The sequence below is a fragment of the Strix uralensis genome, chromosome 12 (assembly GCF_047716275.1).
Source record: "Strix uralensis isolate ZFMK-TIS-50842 chromosome 12, bStrUra1, whole genome shotgun sequence".
Classification (NCBI taxonomy): domain Eukaryota; kingdom Metazoa; phylum Chordata; class Aves; order Strigiformes; family Strigidae; genus Strix; species Strix uralensis.
Window position 1 is genome coordinate 16,855,289 of NC_133983.1, and position 22,190 is coordinate 16,877,478.

At 34.9% G+C, this 22,190-nt stretch overlaps 1 protein-coding gene across 5 annotated transcripts in view; it reads left to right on the forward strand.

Annotated features, from left to right (window-relative positions):
• The window catches only part of CDH8 (cadherin 8), a 244,324-nt gene that overhangs the window by 215,922 nt on the left and 6,212 nt on the right, over positions 1-22,190 (forward strand). For 3 of the 5 annotated variants that reach the window (XM_074881585.1, XM_074881584.1, XM_074881586.1), the window contains one exon: positions 977-1,094. In XM_074881585.1, the coding sequence (XP_074737686.1) occupies positions 977-1,094 (118 nt within the window). Of the gene's footprint in view, positions 1-976; positions 1,095-8,983; positions 9,105-22,190 lie in introns of those variants that run through there. The other 2 variants (XR_012630543.1, XM_074881587.1) reach the window with 2 other exon arrangements.

Consider the following 22,190-nt stretch of genomic DNA (forward strand, 5'->3'; position numbering starts at 1 on the left):
ATCTAGCACGAGCTAACTACCACTGAAATGCAACTCTTGAGTGTGGATTCTGGATCCGTACTTGCCTTTGTTTCTACTTCTCTGGAAAATACTTATAATCAAAAGTAATTGCACCAAATATTTTTAAAAAAATTCAAACCTCCTGATTAGTTTAAAATAATGTTTTCTCCTTTCATATTCCTGTGCCACTTTGTATGATTTGAAGATGATCAACTGCAGTATCTTTCTGAGTAACGTTACAGGTAAAAGAGGTAAATGGATGTAAATACACCGCAGATACTGTAGTTGGTCATATAAATCATATGAGGTGCTTCATACAGAGTTATTTGATTATTCAAAGCTATTCAGCCTATCCAAACACTCTCTCCTCTTCTAACTTTAATATCCTGCATTATTTTGGGAATCATTTGTTAATTATGGTATTTTAAAACAAATCTGTGTTCCTAGTACAGGAATAACTGAGGTTTTGTTAAAATTAAAGAAAAAATCCAAATACAGATTTAGATATTTTCTTTTTTTTCAGATTAGACTATTTACCATATAAAACTTCACACCAAAAGTTAATTTTAACAAAAATGTTTATTTAATGAATAAAAAATGGTGTGCAAAGCATGAATGAAAGACTACCATAGGCATCATGAGTGTTTCTGAAACTCATTTCTGCTTCTTTTTTATTGCTGAATAATAATTGATTACTTGCCTAAATCAGCAGCAGCTTTTACTTGCCTCTCTGATGTAACTGTCTCTCCTTATTCTCTGCCTCCTTCTTCTAGAAACAGTTTAAATGGGCCAGATACAGTCCCTGTTCCCCAGACTTTCAGTCTAAGGTCTGTAAAAGCCTTGCAAGATTATAAATTATCATTTTTAATCTGGCACGTAGACAAATGACAATGAGTCCAATAGAATAGAATAGTTTTTTCAATACTCTATGTTTAGCAGGAATGTGAACACTTAATGAGAGCATTTTCTGTTGCAGGTAATTCAGATTGTCAGTGCCGTTGACAAAGATGATCCTAAAAATGGGCATTATTTCCTGTACAGTCTTCTTCCTGAAATGGTCAACAATCCAAATTTCACCATCAAGAAAAATGAAGGTAAATATAAAACATAATGTGTATGTGAACAACTTAGTTTTGAATTGCTTTGTTGGCTTCCAGTTACTTTACCAGTTTCTCCCTTGGGCAATTACAATGTAGCTAATCTGTTTAATGGTACCTTCATATATCTTTTAAGCTATTTCCAATATCTTTACAGTAGATAAGAAGTAAGTAAAATGAATACTGAATTTAGATCCAGAAGACAGCTCACTGGCTTAAATAAAATGAAATGAAAGGATGGATTTACTGCCTGTTATATTTCTATTAATTTGAAATTCCAGAGATATGCTGTAAAATGAAAATCTGAAACTATGTTGATAAATAAATGTTGATCCTATATTGACTGGATATAAGTGGGAGCATAAAATTAAGTATACTAAATCCCCCAAAGGAAACAGCTTTTAAGGCTGTTTGTCGTGTGTATAAACGTTCCTAAGTATTTCAGTTAGGCACTTTTACTAGAAAGAGAAATCTGCTAGATCAGCAAAGCCCAGAAGGGCATTTTGTATCACTGTGCTTTAGAGCACTTCTGGAAGGGCATAATGTCATTTTGTAGTACTATAGAAGTGGAATTTCATGCGTGATGGAAAAAAAGACCCGTTTAATGTTGTTGAGCAATAAATTTACACCGATCCTTTTCTTTGGCACACAGATATATTTGAAGGTCATGTGAGAAAGAGCTAGGAATAATCACAAGAATGCTATAAATAGTGCTTTATGTATTAGCACTTACTTGAATATTCAGCAAAATTTTTCCATCTTGGAAAAATTTTTCCAGCTTTTTTTTTTTTTTTTAATAAAACACTACCCTGTCAGGAATTTTAGTCAAAGTCAGTCTCTTATTTCTCTTATTTGAAATTATAATGAAGGAAATCCCTATTTAGTCCATTACTAATAGAAAGATGTATGTGCATGAGTGTAAAAGTAATACATGAAATGTCAAATAAAGAGAAAATGCTGTTTTCATTTTCTATTCTAGCTGTTCCAACCAAGAAGAATGATGGCACCATTTTGTTAAATGATACTATAAAAAACTAAATTCTTAAATATGCTTAAATATATCTTGAATTTTTCTTTTCATTAGATATGTTTTTCTCTTATAGCATTCACAAAGCGTGTCTCTACTTATATTTGTACTTCCACGTAGGAAATAAGTCTCTGTATGTTTTCTGCACTTACAGGAGAAGATAAACCAAACCTCTTCAAAATGCATTTGATAATCATTGGTAGTATAACATGAATTAAGCATCCTAAATGTGAGGTGGTTTGCTTTGTACAGCATGACAAAGTAAAAAAGGTCTTAGCATTTCTCTTCATGTTTAAATACTTAGCTCACATCACTAATTAGCCTTGTCTTTCCAATCTGTTACACATTTAAGACCCACTCTTACTCCTAGTCACAGCCAATGGCAAAATGGCTCCTGATCTGAGGGGGAGTGAGAAACCTTTCTATATAACATGGTTTAGAAAAATAAGTCCAGTTTTGTTACAACAGTGCCACTCAGTTTTACACAGTTTTTAATGCATTTGAATCAGTTAAATGAGTAAATGCTCTTAAAATAACGAACTGAAATATCTTGAAATTAAAAATCCACTTTCAGAGGCTTTTCTGATTTAATCTTTCAGTATCCAAGAGTAAAATTCCAACTATGTATACCATCCTTTTCTATCAAGATTGCTCAGCCAGGGATGCAGTCCATGGTTGATGCTAGAACATGATCTCCCACAGGAAGCAAATATTCCTATCAAAGCCAAAATCAGGGTATAATTTGGTTGAGATGAGGTTTCATGTCATTTAAACATCATAAATATTTAGTAAGTCTTTATTTAGTTATGCCACTTAAACAATGAACTTGACCATGACACTGTCTTGCATATATCTGCTAGGTAAGCATGAGTGATTACTCTTGTTGAAAAAACTCCAGTATTCCTAAAAAAACTGAACTCACAAGTCAAATTTCTCCATAGTTGTATTAATGAGTGTCTGGGCTGTCCAAAGGCCAGTTTGGTTTATTAGAAGCAATGTAAGAAAATGCCTATAACAAACCATATTCTCATTTCTGGAGAATTGTGTTTCTTAGGATAAGATCAGTGCACAACCCACTTAGTCTTGGAACAGAAAAACATTTCCTCATTCTGGTGAGCAAAATCCTTGTCATCTTTGTGACTGTGACCTCAGCCTCAACTTCCTCCCATATTCTTGGCCCTGCTAAATTCTTCAAGACAGCAGAGACTGCCTTGATCAGTGCTGAAGAAATGTCATCTTCTTGTGGATGCTATAAATGGATTGCATTTTCTCAGGAAACCTAATATAGAAACCAAATCTTAATTTGCTAGAATTAGTAATTTTTTTTTATTTAAATGATTTTTCATACCTTGCCTTTCTCCAAAATTCTCTCAAGGGCAGAGATAAACAAAAGTACCCCTCCTCAAGAGCCTTTGTGAAATGATATTACGCTTTTGGATTCTTCTTTTGTGCTTTAGGTAACATTGTAGCATTTGGCAATTACTTCTCTACCTCATGAAGTAACGACATTATCTGATCTGGTGGCACTTGTATGCAAACAATGCAATTTGGCATCTGCCATGGGAAGAAAGCTGTGATGTTCTGTTTCTGTCCCTCATACTAAAGAATATATAAGATGCATGTATTTTGGAATTTCCTCTTGCTATATGGAACATAAGCATAACCATTAATTAATTTAGTTTGTCACCTATAGGCTATTGTTTAAACTTTCCAGATTGCCCGAAGGCAAGTTCACATGATACTTCAGTAATTAACTGTGCTGCCCAAATGTACTACAAATATTATGATGGGCTACCTTGTTATTGACAAATATGTTTAGCTGTGTGACACAACAGTGTATCTTCATCAGAAAGCACAACCTTCTCCTACTTCTCCTAAGATTATATTACGTATTATAGAAATTATCCTGTGATCATAGCAGAATCTGTTCCTTGAAATTATATACCAGTATCCTTTATTTGTTTGGTCCCTTAACTTTGCACATTTACAATCTGTTCTGTAGACAGGATGCACAAAACTGTAGAGGCTGTAGTGCCTTTCTGATGTAAGTGATATAAAAATTTGGATTTAAATGTCATCATACGTCTCACTGAATGTCTGTAGATCATCTCTTAGAAATCTTTATTTCTTATATCTTCTGTTCTTTTCCCAGCTCAAATGTCTTGTTATGAAGTAGTTTTTTCGTAGGCTTTGTACTTTGGCTAAATGGGCAGCTACTGATAATCTGAAGCAAAGTAATCCTGCTCTCTGAAACTGTAATACAAGGAACACTGATATAGATGGCCAGATGCATAAAGCTTTATCCCTTCACAAGAGAAATAATAAAATTATGTAATAAAAATATGAGAATTTAATGCAAGATTAAATTCATGTAATGTTTTCTATGTTAGTCCTGGTGACTAAATCTGTGACTCCATGATGTAACAAATCCTTGACTGCATAAACTCATATAGACTGACTCTCTGGTTACTTACTTTTCACACGTCTCTGTGCTGGGTTTCTGCATAGGAGCAGAAATGGGAAAAATGAAAATAAATGTTTCATGTAGTGTTTCTGACAAGCTTCAAACCAGAAAAACCTAAAACTTCAGCTGAAAATGTGATGTTTAAACAGCTGTTAATACACCCTAGCAATGTGTTGTAGATTCCTTAGCTGAACAGAATTAACCCTTCCAAAAAGCTATAGAATCACAATAAATGACAAAAAACGGACAGGAATTTAGATAACTGATAAGGATTCTGTATTGTCCTGGCATCAGTAAATTGAAATGAGACCTCTGAAAATGGAATTAGCATTTGTTGACAGTCTTTTTTTCAGCTGAGTGATCTTCACAAAGCGTTACCGAAAATCTAATGCCAGTACATGGATCATCTCCTGCATCCCAAACAATACGCTCACAGCAATACCTGTTTTCAGCATTGAATTCCTAATATTCTTATGGTTTCCTTAGGTTGTTCAAATGAGAACAGAATTTTGTGATAAAAGCATTTTCACAGATGTAAACATTTTGATATGCTGCCAATGTAATTTTTACTTTCAAAAACTAGAAAATACATCTTTGCCATAAAGAGACTTCAAAAGATGTTTCCATTGCTATTCCATTTTTCTTATGCCAAATTCTGTTTCCTAATGGAATAAACCCCAAATCAAATGTTCTACAGTGCCTTTGGATGCAGTGACTCTTCTGACAGAAAAAAAATGGTGCATCTCTGCTGTGTAAATGTAATATTACATACCTCTTACTAGGGCTTATGTAGAAGAAGCAATCACAGGGTTGCTTGGAACATGGGCAGGCCTTATCTTTGGGTTAAGAGAACCATCTTAATGGCATGCATTCATATTCCTCCAGAAGTCCAATAACCTTACAAGTAATCAGCCTCCCCTCTCTCCAGAGTATTCAATGTCCATCTACTGATTTGAGCTCTGAATTTGGGCCAAACTGATTTTAGTGAGTGCATAGTAAAGAGGGGTTTTTTCTTTTTAAATTGAAGCATTATATATACTTCAGTGATGAACTGTTCTGTTGGTTCTCTATAATGAACTTAATATTTATTCTCAGCCATGCTTAGTCTATTATACTTATGATACCTATAATAGCTCCAAGAATGTTCATGTTTAAATGTCCATTTCTTTTGTTCTTTCCATCTAGCAAGTTTATATCTGTCACTTATGTCCTCATTGTGCTTCTTTGAAAGTACAGGCAATGTGTCATGTATTTAAAAGGAAATAGCCTGGTATAATCACTTCAATCACTAACTGGCTTGCATGCTTTTGTACACTATTGCACATCTTATTTTAAAATATTTGCTATTTCTCATCACCTCTTTACCATTAAGAAAAAAATATTCCTAAACTACTTAGAAATAGCTGAAGACAATTACATGCAAACTCTTTTTTAGATATCCCAAATGATAAAACCAAATGATTACCACTACTTCATTTCTGAAAGTACTTGTGTGTCACTGTGGTGTTTTAATGTAATAAAACCTAGATTTTTTCCACATCTTTTTCCCGAAAATATTTTTAGCATCTGTCAAATGCATACCTAGAGGGCGAGTCTTTTGTTCCCACAAGACTAACTCTCATGTGTTAAAATGAGTTTCTTTCCCTGAATCAGTTTCTCTTGGCATTTCTCGGTAAGTCTGTCTGCCATTGTCTCAGCTGCCAGCTAAATCTCCTTCTGTGTTTTTGATTGACTTTTCTTTCCAAATGCATACTTCAGAGAGCTAAGCAGTGGCACTGCTATTTCACTGCCCTCCCTCCACTTTGCCCAATTTCAAAGTTAACCCACTGACCTCAGGTACAAATTGCCTTAGCCAGGACATCATTAAACCCATCATTTCTTGATGGATGTACAATGAACATCTAGAATAACAGCACCCATATGGTCCCTTGGATATGAGCAGTAAATCCTCATACATTTTTGCAGTTTCATGCAATTTTTCAAGAGCCTTGGAAACTTTGTGGCCCAGCTGCCATCTAATACCAGAGGGTGTTTCACAATGGCAATTCTTGAGGGAAAGCACATGCTTATATATTTCTCATGTGTTTAATTATCATCCCCATTTCTTTTATGTATCAGTAATTAGACTTTCAAAGTACAACTCTAAAACATACCAAATCACATCCTTGTTGCTGGTTTTCTCAAAAAGTAAAATTAAGTGATGTGATCAGGGATGTGTCTTGCATTCTATAAGTAAATATTTTTCTACCATGTCTATCAATATTAGTGGTATGGAATAACATCTAGAGGACTGCGTCTAAAATTGTAAAAAAAATATGCTGCATAATCTAGGAAATAGCATTGATCAGCATCTCTCTTAGTAGGCATAGTTTTGTCACCAGAAATCACACGGAATACTTGCCTAGCAAGGTGCATTCAGTGTGAAAGTAGTAGAGTTAAAAAGAAATTATTTCAATGTATTAAAAAGCAACAAACACAAACTAACTTATAATCTGGCACTTCTGTGCCAGAATCTGCCATCCACAAGCACACATCATGTTTCTCCAGGAGTGTTCATAGTGTGAAAAAACGTATTACAAATATTATACTATCAATCTTTTTCTCAGCACGGCATTAAAACTGCAGCTATTTAAATAGCAAAGTTCAACATTTTTATAAACTGAGGGTAGCAGAACAACCTCAGATCATTGATTTTTTTCTGACTGACATAGTTAATAATGAAATTGTTCATATAAAATATTTCCTTTTTAGTGTAGTTGAAAGATTTTGTTCAATAAGTTCTTTTTGCTTGTTATAAATTGTAAATTATAGAAGTTAAAAAAGCATAAAGAAGATGTTGATATTTTGCTGAGTAGGTCTAAGTTTTATCAAAACAAATCATGTGATGCTATCACATTCTACTTATGGTCTACAAGTTATACTACACTGATGGGTCCGAGTTCCATTCTAAGAGTGACATCTCAAGTGTGTCTTGGTCTGTGTGCTGGAAAGCATGTAAGAATTATGATCTGGCTTGTGTGGTGTTAAGAGAACACTATGCTGCCTCCCTCACTATTGGGGCAGGCAGGGATATCATGGCCCGAAAAAGGAAAGGACAGATTCTATCTTCCATTCAATTAATATGCAAAAAATGGTATTCAGCCAGTGCAAATACTTTTCCTTGGAGCAAGTGGTTGTGCATTAGGTGGTAAGTGTCAAGTCCCTGAAATTATTTGTTTTTATAACAGAGGAAATGCAGTTCCTTAGTTATTATACTCAGGTTCCTTCATCCTTAGGCCTGATTGAATTGACCTGATTGAAACTGCCTTGGATCAGAAGCTATGTTAGATCATTCTTTGTAGGAAAAGTAATCAATTTTGTAATTTACATATCTGACAGAATTCAACGATGTAATGTCATCCTGTGAAGTAAAGACTGTGTCTAAAGACTCAAAAAGATGAGCACTTTCTGCTAGTGATAAAGTGATAAGCAACATGAGGTGGAAATCAGTACTACAGATCTTTAGATTATTCTCAAATTCTAGGAGACTGGTAGAATTTCAAGTTAATGATAATATTACCAAGGGACCCCAACACATTCCAGTAATGCTCAGAAGTTCTGTCTTACCAGGCACTGAATGCATTTCCATTTCCATTGTGTTATTTCACATTGCAGTTGAAGTAATATATTCAACTTCTTTCTACTATACCATTTTGTGATCCTAGCAAGGTTACACTTTTCCATGGTACAGTAATGTTAGTCCCATCTAGTCTGAGAATGTCAGTGAAATATTCTCAGTATATATCTTTCATACCTGATAGCTTTCTGCTTCCTTTCCCCCTTCTTTCTTTACTATCATCACTATTGGCTATGTTCTGTTATTCCCTGATGTTCTGTTTTTCCTTGATGTTGAATATCAATTGAGTGCAATTTTAAACAACTTCACTGGCATAGAAGGATGTGATGTTATTTTTTGAAGTGAAGATTACATTAATGTAGATGGGAAGCCAGCGTTTTTCCACTCCAATCCTTTGTGTGCCACTTCCTTCACTGACACCTGCTTCTGCTGTCTTTCCCATCTTTCTTCTTGCATGCAGATCACTGTTCTTTCTGGACCCCCTTCTAATTAGAACCACAGAACAAGTGAAGACTAAGTGCAGTTCCTCTGCAAACATGCCTTTTAGCCCTGTCTGGATGATTTACACCTTCTTACAATGGTTATGTGCTTTTCACCACTTCAGTAGGCTAAAGAGATGAATCCTTCTTGGTGCACATAGCTGCTCTAGCTGAAACTGAATGACAGAAAAATAGAATCAACTCTTCAAAGGCTAACTCAGCTACCAAGCTCCTCCATACTTTGACCATTCTGTCTATTCTGTCCATCTGAAACCTTACTCACTCCTCTCCTGTATTCAGGATGCAGGGCTCCAGACAGATTCCCTCTCTCCTCCGCCCTAATCCAGATGTGATCCATCAAGTCTTCATTCGACTGGACAGGCCAACCTGATGAATGAACCAGCAAGGAGGGGGCCATCTGGTAAGCTGATTGTCCTCTTTTAGGCATCTTTAGGCTCTTCTTCAGCTCTGCTGTGTTCCCCAGCACGTCTGTACTTTTTATAGTTTTGTAGCTGGCAGAGTGTTTCTCTGGGAGCACTTCTGTTCCAAATGCTGTTTAACCTTTCAGTCCTGTTTTAGTTAGCTTTGTAATGACAACTTCTTTCCAAGCCTCACAAATACAAACTTTCAGACAAATGCAGAAGAGTTGTATATACGCATTGGAAAATAAGACTAATTTTCACAGCATCACATCCCTGTGGAGAGCCCCTTTTTTTTTTGTCATATGAATCAATCACAATTACATAGCTATTTCATGACATTTATGTAAACATGACCCAGCTCAAAACAACATAAAATGTGAGTGATGAAATACAGGATAATACTGTATATATGCAGCATGCCATTATGCATACATGACCAAAGAGACTTTTACTTCACTCATTCTTAATTTATTATTTGTGGTGCTAGCAACATAATGTTGCCAAGGCATCAATTATGTTTCATTTTATAAATCAAACTAATTAAGAACCAGATGCAATCTGAGTGAAAAAGATCTGAGGTCAGTGTTGTGCACCATATGTACGACAGTGCTTATTCATGATGAGGAGATGGATTGGACAGCTGTGAGTTTTCCTGCTGTAGTGGTTTCATCATGCTATAACTTTAAAAAACTACGTAAGGGATAAAAGGTTATGAAAACAAAACAAAAATAATTTGGTTAGCAAATTAGCACAAAAATAAATCTATTTTAGTAATAATATGGAACATGGATGAAAGAAATAACAGAGATAAGAACAAATTGAATCTTTAGTGTGACAATTTCAGTCACATAATGGGGAAAATAAACATTAAATCAGGGTCTCAAAAGTGAACTCCTTAGAAGACAGAAAGACGTTCTTAACTGAGTACAAAACTTCTCAACTAAATGCTATCGGGACAACAGTATGATCCACAGTGCCACCTCTCTGGAATTTGTCTTCCAGAGAAATATTGCTCCAGTAGCCCTTTAATTTTCAAAGGTTCCCTAAGTGTTCTAAGAACATAACTCCTTGAAAGCTAACAGCACCCATTATAATTATATTCTAGGGCTTTAAAACTATTTCATAGTAATATTTATAACTAAGTGAATATAAAATATTTGAAAATATGTTGTTAAGAGATGTCTGCCAAAGTAACACTTCTGGTTTCATGAGTGGATCTAATTCCTCCAAGTTTTCTTCAAGAAACAATTCTGTAGTTCATGGACAATGTTTTATTTCTTGTAAATGGGTTTAATTCACAGAGTAGGAGGAATGATGTACTAGAGCTGAAGGTTCTGGTAGGGCCTCTACCCCTTCACCACCTCAATATTACCTGACAGAGACATATTGCATCTTAAGAAGTTCCCCTCTGTTTTAATCTTATTGTTAGGTTTTGTTTTGGTTTGGATATTTGGATTTTCTCTCTAAGTACCTAATCTGTAATTATGGCACAAGACCATTTTTCTTCTTTTTTTTGTTTTTTGCACCTTGTAAATTTATTGGTTGCTCCCATTATGGAATGTTTCTGATTTATTAGTTGCTCTAATCATACTTTTCTTTTGTCGATTAATGAGAAACTAGATAGGAGTCCCATTTTAAAGTTTCGGTTGTAGTAAAGACTGAAAGAACCCCAACACTCTTCTACTGGAGGAAGAATCTAAACAGGCTAAAATGTAAACAATATAAGCAGGAATCATCACGTATTAGCTGTTAAATTTTCCTTTGATTGGTAAAAATCTCTTTTTTTCATAACAGATATAAAGTATACAGACTATTCGCACATGGTTCCTACATTAAAATAGAACATATTAATTTTTCACACTTAGCCTCAAGGCCTGTCTGATAAACTATTGCACAACTAACATTATAATGTGAATTAAAAAGACAAAGACCATGTTCCAATTTGCATCTTGTTTTGAATCAATTACACAAGTGGTGTACAGGGAGGAAGTAATTATTATTGGAATCACAGTTATTCTTCCTACAAGGTGACCATAACACCGATTATTACGTGAACTCTGTGTCTATACATTCTCCTGAACCTGTCTGGTGTGGTCACCTTTGTTCCATATGCTTTCTTTTCCTCCTTACTTCTTTTAAGAAGGTAACTATTCAAGAATGGGCTGTATTTCTCTGGCAAGAGCAAACATAGCAGTGACAAACTGAAGGAAATCTGAAATTTTTAATCATTTTGACAAGAACTTCTTACATCAAGCTTTAAAGAATAAGGGAAACAAGGCTTTTATTCTGTTGGTTGGGAGTTTTTTGTACCACTTACAATATTTTCCCATCAACTTCTGATTTTGTAATTTGTATGGGTGGCCTTGTTGTAAAATGAGTCATTTTGTTGGTCTTCATTTAATTCTGTCTAATTAGGATGGATTATATTTGGCAAGCATCCAGTAATTAGTCATATATTTATGTAATTATTAGTATTTAATATTTATATAATAAATATGCCTAGGAGGCAATCCATTCAGAGGCCAGAAAAGAGGTAGAGTACATGGTTTTACTGAATGAAAAGTTCATACTTACTGAGCCAAATGCAGAAATAAATTGCATGCATAAGTTGACCTGTCCAGTCTGGGGAGAGAGTTTGCATATCCTAAAATGACAGGATTGCATACTTGGTAATCAGCACTGATTATAGAGGGAGTGAAGATGAGCCCCTGTTTGAAGTGAGATAATAAGCCAGCTTGTTAGAAAGAGATAAATAGAAGAACTTCAAGAAGAGGACCAGATGTCTGCTTGATGGTGTTGAAGAGGTAGAGCTAGTGTGGTCCTTCGAAGGTAACAGGGACAGATGCATAGTTAGATTACAGTGAATCAGCTAAGCAGGGGTAGCTGTCTCCCATATTAAGATAGCAAACTCAGATCACCCCAGCTTGGCCTAAACTAACTGTGGGCTCAAGTAAGTGAACTTCACTTTTGCTATAGACTAAGGGCTATGTACATTCTTGAGCAGTAACTGTAACGCTATAGTAATTTTTTTTCATATATCTGATTCTATAATAAGAGACAAGTCAGGAACAGTCTTATCTGTGGAGTTTTGGAGTTAGGTATTGCAGTCATAAACCTTAAAAGGAGCATCAATAATAATCACTGAACGTTGATGAAAGTACTCTGCTGTATTCTATAGAATGTTGGACTATCTTGAATATGAACACTGACTTTTTTCCTTCTCTTTAGTTTTTAGAACATAATAAAAAAACATAGACTTTTGGAGTTTATTTGGTTTTGTTAGGAAACTTTCATTCAATCTAACCTAAAATTAAAGCTAAACTCTAGATTACAGGAAATATTAAGAAATAAGATTAAAATGTTTCGTGTGGCTTTTTTGAGCTTGTCACTCCCTAACCTTGCTTAACTCTGTCACGTCACTTTCTGTAACATTCTAATCCATTATATATGACCCTTCTGTAAATTATACAGTGTTCACCCCAATAAAAATTAAGCCCTTGTGAGCTAAGAGCCCTTTACAGAAGTGATATTTTTTTTGGTTAAGGAGCTGTTCTGGAGTTCAGAATAGTTTCATCTAGCTTGGTTACAGGTTTCCTGTATGATTTTGGTCAAGTCATTTAATCACTGTGCCTGTCACTGTGCCATGCATACACTGCAGATATTCTTTTAAAACATTCCTCTGATACTCACATATGACTTTAATGGCACATATTAGCAGCTCTCTATATGGAATGGTAAAGACCGAGATTTTCAGGAGTGCATTACGGTGTCTCTTTGGGTTCTTCTGAAACTCCCAGTTAGAAAACATGTAGAAGTTATTCTGCAGCTCAGGAAAGGAAATGGTGGGGCCCAGTCTAATGACAGCTGTAGTTAAAGTATTGTTGTATCTTTGATACAAACTGGAATACTAAATATAGAGGAAGGTAGTTTAGAGTCAATTCCACACCATATGTCTTCTTCTATATCATCTTCATTATCTCATAACATTACAACTTCTGTCTTTGTATTACTATTTCCTATTTTTAAATGAGAAAAATAATTTTTTATAAAAAATCAACTTTCTCTTATTTTGTGCTTGTCTTCTGCTAACATGCAAGACCAAAAGATCCATTTGCTAAAAACTTTATAATAGAATGGTAATGCAGTCTATCTAGAAGAACCATTTGCTTCAAAACTTTGTATAAAGAACTTAGATTTTTCTAGACTAAAATTGTTTTTTCTTAATATTTTTTCTTTTCTTTTTCTCAGGAAACATGTATCTTTCTCAAAATATCTGTTGTTTTTTTCCTGCTCTCCTTTTCTGATTTTCTTTTGTGATCATGGAGGGGGTTTTGGCATATTAAAGTATTCTCCATTACTAGTAGAATTGCCTAGGCTCTTGTAATACTTTCACTTGATCCAGCTTCATATTTTTATTGCAGTTTCTGCCTATACACTTCATTTGTACCTTGTCAGACTCTTCATCGTGAATTAGATGACAACAGGGAACAATTTCACTGTGATATGCAAGTTGTTCTCTTAGCATAGAGATGCATTATATATTTGTACCTTATAACTTCTCAGCTTGATACGGAGAGAATGAATAAGATGTCTTCTATTTTGTTGCACACATATTTCAATTGTGACTAACAAATGTTTTACTGTTTGCAGAATCTCCATGCTTGGAGATATTCAGAAGCTGCCTGGACATGGTCCTGGGCTCTAGGTAGCTGTGCTTGAGCAGGGGGTTAGCCCAAATGACCTCCAGAGGTCCCTTCCAACCTCAACGATTCTGTGCTTCTATGATTCTATGAAAATTCTAGAACGTCTTATAAACTGATGTTATAGTTTGTAGATATTTCCCAATATAAGCATTGACTTTGTAATACCTCTACAGTGGTGAGGCAGAATTCAAATGTTGACATCTTTCCCTGGCTCCTTCTTCTTCCTAAGAAATGTTGCATGTTGTGTCACGCAACATATATAGCAAAGTTAGGGTCTTGCAGTATGTTCCAGTCTTGAAATTTAAATGCATATGCACATGTGTTCCTGTAGACTAGCTTTGATTCTCAGTAATCTGACTGTGTATGCTAGTTTGGAACTTCTGGCTGTGCCACGCTTTCTCTATGTAATGTTTTCATGGTATGCAGAAATGTTCCCAAGAGTGTCTGGAACATTTCATTTGAAAACTTTATGCAACTATTACTCCACTCTACAGATAGATAATTGTTTTTTTCACTTGCTGAAGTTCCTTCTCTGGATGCATTTTGCTGTTCCCTGCATTTCAAATGACCATTCGTCTTCACCATAGGAAACACGTCCTCCTTGAGAGGTGTGCATATAATAAGACATTATGTGTATACTCTGGGTGTAAGACAGAGGTATAAATTACTGCCATTAATGGCCTGATGATAACAAATTGTTATTGTTATATGTAATCTGCATATGAGAATGTCTTCAAAAAGTCATTATCATACTGCCTGTGTGCCCAGGGGCAATCTTATACCATAGCATTTCAGTCTTTCAAATTACAAAAAGCTAATATAACTCTTGATGACATTTACAAAAATGTATAATGGCACTTCTTTCAGTTCTTTCACAGAAATTATTCTCAGTGAAGTTAAAGGGAGTTCTATGTATATAAGAAATGCAGGATCTGGCACTTTTTAAGATCAAAGCCACATTTTTTTCTTAAGTGGCACCATCTCAAGAAAACTTTACGTCAAAAATTTTTTTAATTTATTTTCTGACTTAAAATGCCTCAGCCAGTGCAAGTCATATTTAACTTTCAATGCTCTTTGGCAGAGAGTACACATTCTAAATTTCTTCTCATAGCAAGTTGTTATGTCAGAGTTATAAACCCCTGAAAATTGGCATTTTGTAATGGAAGTGCTGACAAGACCTTTATTACACCAGTACAAATAGGCGGCATTCCAATAAATGCTCGTTGTTCTTTTATAGTCTGGTGGTTGCTTTCTGCCACTGTATTTCAAAGTGAATGTTATAAAAAAAAAAAGTAATAGCATAATAGCAATATACTGGTATGGCTTGAGTTTGGCTCTCTAACTGTTGTAACAAAACTTCAATATGATTGCTATGTCCAATTCCAGATTCAGTTTTAAAGGACTGTTTTATGATCTACTGGTAAATTGTTTTAAATTCTTACCGTGTGCATGTATATGCTCCATACAGTATTGGAACAGAAAAGACAATCATCATGGCATAGAGAAGTGGATGTTAAGTTGCTTAGTGTGAAACTCACTTAAATGTAAAGAACACATCACATTTGAAAACCAAAATGTTCCTGGTTAAATTTCATTTTTCTTCCCTATAGTATTCATAGTTTACATTCTGGAAAGAAAGATTTACTTCAAACATCCGTGATTGTCTTCATAGTTGTGAAGACTCTGAACTTTTCCAGACCCTGTAAGTAAGTCACTGAAGTAAGAACTGAAGGAAGTGTGTGAAGTGAGGAAGGTGAAGAACATAGGATAGAATTCTTGGAACTTTTCCATCACCTACCAAAAATACTATAAATTTCATTGAATCTGCTTGAGATTTAGCTTTACACATAAGAGAACCCCAAACCAATGTAATCTGTAAAACTGTAAATCTCACAGTGACCTAAGGGGCTCAGATACCTATCTTTCATTAGTTTCAGCTCCTAGACTGACTTGTAAGTACACATTCATAGAAAGAAAATAAGAATCCATTATCCCCAAAGAGAAATACAGATGGCAAAGCCTTGGGATATTTTGGCTTTTTTATTTATCTTTGCAACATTTTGTTGGAATCTGGTAACACAGTAATGGAAAGGTCTTGGTTCAAATGCAAAATATAGCCAGTATTTTATCAAAGCATTATAAAACACAGTATTACTTTCTGAAACTTTTTTGTTAAAATAAGAAGATAATAGAATTAACTAAAAAATGTAGATTTCAAAAATGATCCATCAGTCTATGCAAATTGCTGTGTTAATAATGTATTTTTAATGCTAAGCACATTTGACAGCCATTTCATCTCTCTCTCTAAACTAGAGCTTGGCAACCTGCATTAATTCTTACACTTTACAGATGTAACATTCAATGCACATGCCATGTAGTGATGTGATCCGAATAAAGTAAAGCATGTCAAAGCAATGTGATTATTAGTAAACAAGTTTGTGGCTGGCTTGTGGAATACAGAAGAGAAGAATGGGAGGCAAAAGCCAGTACTGTTTTAGCATATCTTACATCTTCACTGGCCTGAATTTGCTTCAGATTATGGGAGTGTCAATCATAACTGGCACCAGGGGACTCAGAAGAGATAAATGGGCATAACATCAGAGTGGGCGAGATTAAAATCAGGTACGTTGGGTACAGTTCAGACAACTGTGGTAACTGTGTAGCTTAAACAGACCCAGAGCCCAAAGTTTCCTGGTTTGACTTGCCATAAGTATCTGTAAATTAAAAAGACAGAGAGGTACTGTGTCCTAATTATTTTTCTACCCCATTAATGATAAAACTAGTATTGTTTCAGACTCAGTGTGTCTTTCTACATCATTGGGATTTTCTATCCTTCTTTCAATGGGTTAAACCAAGGTACAAAGTATAAGAGTTGCTGCTAGACTGCAAGTGACCATATAGATATGTTTGATTACAGCTCTGCTGGACTAAAGGTCAAAGGGAAGTTTTAGAATACTTAAGAGACAATTATCTAAAGTTCAGACTTTTCCAAAGGAATATAACTAGAAATTATACAGACTATTATCTAAAGTTCACATTTTTCAAAGGAAAAAGGTAGGAGGAAATGCTTATGCCATCACTTTGCTGCTAATTTGTCTGGGGTTTTTTATTCTGTCAAGAATTTATTTACTACAAGTTCTGCATCACAGTAATGTTAACATGATTAGTCTCCTTCCCAAGAAATTTTAACATATGAGAGTGATGTATTCTTATACATGATTAAATATTGCTTTGCTCATGATTCAGAATTTCCAGCAGCAATTTTTATTTCTGCAAAGGAACACATGACCTGGAAATCTGTTTAGGTTTTTTATTCATTAGTTGATTCAGCAGTTTAATTCTGGCATAAGCTATTACTATTTAGACCAATTGGTAAAGGGAAAAAAAAAAAAAAATCAAAGATACAAAATATGTGACATTTTCCAATTCTTCTCCTCATCAGTACATTTTCTCCCATGAAATACCTTTTTTCCCTGTGTTCTTATTGGTGTTTTAAGGGATTTAAGAAAGTCTAGGTCTCTAGAAAAATAAAAATTAATTCAGGTTTTTGTCTAATGTGTCATAGGAATGTTTTGTGAATTGCCATTATACATGTCAGTACAGCATGTGACTCACTATGGTGCAGAAGATACAGTTTGATCAGTCAGTTGAATTTTTATAGCACAAAAACTTTTTTTTTTGAACCTGATAACTGCTATCAAATTTGAATAGCAGCCATCAATCTGCTTTTTTGAAGACTTCACAAATTTTTTACATTCATAAAAAGCAGGTCAGTTTGAAATACCCATGAATGCTTCAGTGCCCATATGGTTTGGCTATCATAAATCAGACAAAATATACTATAAAAATGTCCTCTTTTTATTCTCAGATTATTTTATAAGACTTGTACTTGAATAGAACATTTATGCCTTTACCATACAGATTAGGCAAAGGGTCATCGTTCTTTAAATTGCTGTTCAAGAGGACTTTGTTTGAGACCCTCAGTTGTCAAGGAAGGTCTACCACGTATTTAAAATATTACAAATGACACAGTTTTGTACATATATTAAGACATATACATATGTGAGTTCTCATAAAAATGTATTTGATGTGCATAAAGACATCAGTGTTGAAAATACTAAGTTTAATCATGAGACAAAATTGTTATACTAATACTAATGAACAAATAAATTGTTTTTTCATTTACTAATGATTGGCAAATTTATAATGTGCAAACTCAAAATTCTTCCCATTTAATCAGGTATTTCTTTAAAAGTGTTACAGCCTAAGGCAGAAACAAAAAACCTGTCTTATGTGTGTATCAAAGCATTTTACTGACATTCTTGCTTAAGGAAGCAAGAAACTGATGCTTCTAACTTGTACTTAAGCGTAGCCTGAAACATACAAACCAGTATTTCAGCTCAGGGCCCATCTTAGAAATAGTGTTCTTTTACAAGGTGAACATTGATGAGTTGCCACTTCTGTTTTTTGTGCTAGACCGGAAAGCAGGTCATGAATATTCTTTTCCACTGCTTTTGTAATGACAAGAATAAAAAAAATTTCAAAACAGTTGAGTTGACAAAGAGATACCACATGTGGGACTATGTATAGTAAATTGTTGGGGCTGCATTCATTAGTCATCTTTCTGCAGTGTGATACTATCAGTCTAAATATGTGTTATTTGTAAATCCTTTCATAGAAAGGTATGAACTATCGACAAAATATTCAAAAGAATAAAGATTAAGGTATTGTTTATAGCTAATGGAGTGTTTGTAGAGACTTTTGGAGAGACCTCTGTGTCTTTGGACAACTTCCCAGTTCCCAGTTGCTAAAATGGGGATTGAAATCTTCCCTATATTCCACTATTTCTCTGTTGTTAGGTTTGCATTTTGAAGAAAAACAAAAATACCAGTATTACTACAAATCTACTGAAAATCAGTTTTTAAGATTGTAAGGTGTCTAGTACTGAATAGTAAGTATTACAGGCGGCACGTACATGAATTAATAGTTATGCAAAGAGCTGAAATACTGTCTTAGCATTCTCTTGAATGTTTTCTTCTAGTGCATTTGCAGATGGCACCTAAATATTATATAGCTAACATTTCTTAGAATGTTCTACGTTTTGTTTTTTCTGCCTGTACTTTGGTAGTTTCCACTGAAACCTTTATGATAATAACTTAATTACTCAGTTATTTCCAGTTAAATGCCATTTATAAACTGAGAAAGGAAATGAATGAGCTGTCCTTGTCTTCTCGTTATCAAAAAAAGCAGGGAGTATCACAGTAAGGACATTCTTGTGGCTCTTCTACTTGTGCCAGAGGACTCTGTATTACAGAGAATCTGTTTTAGACTGAAAAATGTACACAAAAAGATAGCTCTAATAAATATGAAGAAACACATATTTCTGTTGTTCTAGTGTTTCTAGCTCTAAAGTTTCCGATTAAAATTCTTTCTTCACATAAGTAACATATCCAGCATAGATAACAATTTCTACCACAAAGTCCTTAATATCATTAATGATTTGATCTTTCTGAGAACATTATAAAAGGGATAGAAAAAGAAAGACAGAAAAAGAGCTATGTAGGTGTAAGGTTACACAGCAGGGAAGTCAACTGATCTGAAAACATTAAAGAGACCATGAGGGAATTAAAGAATTGCAATAATGTATACAGAGAAAATGACACTTGGATGTAAACTGACTGCTTCTGTTTTTTACTTTAGTTTTGTCATTTTATTGTCTGACTTAAAATTGCAAGATGCATTCTTGTACAAAGTGGAAGATGAAGAATTTGACTCCTCCCTGCTAATTTCACATCCAGATTGACGTCAGTGCCATCAATGTCACTCATGTCCAGCAAATTCAAAAGCAGCTTTGTATTAAAATTATTACATTTACTTTTACTCAAAATCTTTCATCCAAGAACCACAAAACAGATCAGGGGATCTTGAGAACAGTTAGGAATCTGAAGGAAGCATGTCCTTGGTTGTGGTTATTCAAAATACTTTTGTCTAGAAATCACACTGGACATCTTGTAAAGACCTTCTGCATTGTCATTCTTTGTTTCAGCTGTGAGGGAGATATTTCCATAACAGTCTCTTTCATGGTTGTTTTGCAAATCTGCTTGTAAGCTTCCGAAACTGAGAGTCATCTAAATGACTGTTTTGGTTTTATGTTTAAAAAAAGGTAAGGATGAGCTCCAGATCTAAATTGTAGTTATGTATTCCTGGAGCCGTGTTACTCTGACCTTACTCTGATGCAAAAATTTCTGATGAGTGAAGATAATTACTAAGATCACTTATGTTACACTATTCCTTACACCTGCAGGATGGAATATAGCTCCTAGTCCATCCTGTGTAGTTGGTACATCATCAGTGAAATGGCATTTAATAGGACTCTGGCATTTCAATGAACTTCTTCAATCCCTTCCCCATATAGAAGGGTACAGAATTCGGGGAGGCTCATTTTGTTTGAGAATATCAAAGGACCTCCTGAATATACCTCACTGACTGGAGGTAAAGACCTAGTGTCTCTCTTTACCTGTGCAGGTTACCTCAGAGCTTTATTAACAGAGAGGGGTTCTTTTTTTCTGCATGTAATTTTCCTTGTTTTGCTAAAAGTAACATGAATAAATAAATAACCTGAACAGCGCTATAATGAAGGATCAGTGGGTTAATTGGAAAGATGAGTGGAAAGTGATTGTCCCCTCTCCTGCTGAGCACCTGCTGCCAAGTTAATTCATGCAGCAGTGCTGGAGGTTGTTCCTGGAGGAGATTCCTGCTGTTTTGTCAGCTACGAGTAAGGGGAATGTCCACAGAAAGGAGAAAGCAAATCAGATAAATTGAGTTTATTGCTAATCAGCTGCTAGGATTTATTTTCAAGTTCTAGGAACCAACTAAAATGTCAATTAGAGACTCATTGTTCTTCACTCAAGAGTCACATCACCAGCAACACCAAGGTATATTTATTTTAGGATATAGCAAAGAAGGAAAAGGAATTTGTTGCTAAACAAAATTGCCAAGGCAAAATTGAGTACTTGCCACCCATTGGCAAAACAATTTGGTCATTTCATTTTGCTTTTCCTATTGACTACTTCTGTTTGTCAGTTTCTTTCCAGACACATCGAATTCAACTTTAGTCTAACACAGCAGTTTTTAACAAAAAACCCCCAAACCTCTGTAAAAAAAGAATTGTTCTCTTCTCTCCTTGTCTTGCATCTCTTCTTACATAGTACTAGCTATTCAGCCATTACAACTTCTTTTACACTTAAATTGTGTCCCAAATACCTAGCTTATCTCTTACTTTATCTCACGTCTTTTGAACTTGAATTCATAACCATTACTGGTACCAGGTAGTTTCTTATACTCAGCACAGCTTCACTGATTGACAGAAATGGGCATTTTATTTTCTCCATCTCTCCTCCTTCCTCACTTTCTTCAGCCCTCTTTTGTTTGTTTCTTTATAGTACTCTTCCTTTTTTACTTTGTTTTACTCTCTGATTCTGACTTATTGGAATTCTCTGAACGAGGCAGAGTAGCAGGGAGTATATCAGAAAGATGGAATGGATCTGAAGCTGTCACCAAGAGCAGCTTCTTTTTTTCATTTCTTCCTGAAGCAGGTGCCTTACCTCTTTTGCATATCTGTAAAGGGCAGGGATGCTAGGGCTTTCCTCCAGCTTGGACAGAGAAGGACTGTACCAGGCTTATAGGAAGGAACAGGCTGTATCAGTACAGATTTCTAGAGCACAAGAAGTCACTGTGTAATATAACTGTAAAAGTCTCTGGAGTTCTGAATAAATGACTACAGATGTGACACTTCTGAGTAGGATTTGTCTCAAAGACAGAAAGAGGTGGAAATTGAGCCCCACATATTTTTTTCTCCTTTGAAAGGTTAAAGCAAAAGGATTAAGGATGCAACTTATGCTGAGATATTTTTAATTTTGCAGGAGAAAGTCAAACAGACAGATATATTTATTTTTCAGTGTTTGAAAATGGGGAGGTGCAGAGGAGGAAAAGAATGCTATCAGATGAAAAATGTACCTTGTACACATTACAATAGGTATGGTAGTCACTCTTTGGTAAAGCTATACATACTGGTCTCCAGGAAAACCTAGCTACAATATTATTTTACTAACATAACATTTCCCTTTGTTCCTTGCAGTTCAGCTAGAGAGCAAGTATGACACTGGAACTGGTTTAACTTGCACATGCATGTGTTTAAATCTCTGACACATTCAACCAGGAAGGAGGAGTGCAGGTTTTGCTTAATTCTAGATGTGTGCTAATTGTTGATTTAAAACATACTTCACTTTGCCACTGCATCATAGTGGCACATATGAGACTGGGTATCATCAAGGAGTTTGGTTCTATTTGACTTGTCAGAATTCTTAAGAGCTTATATCTGAA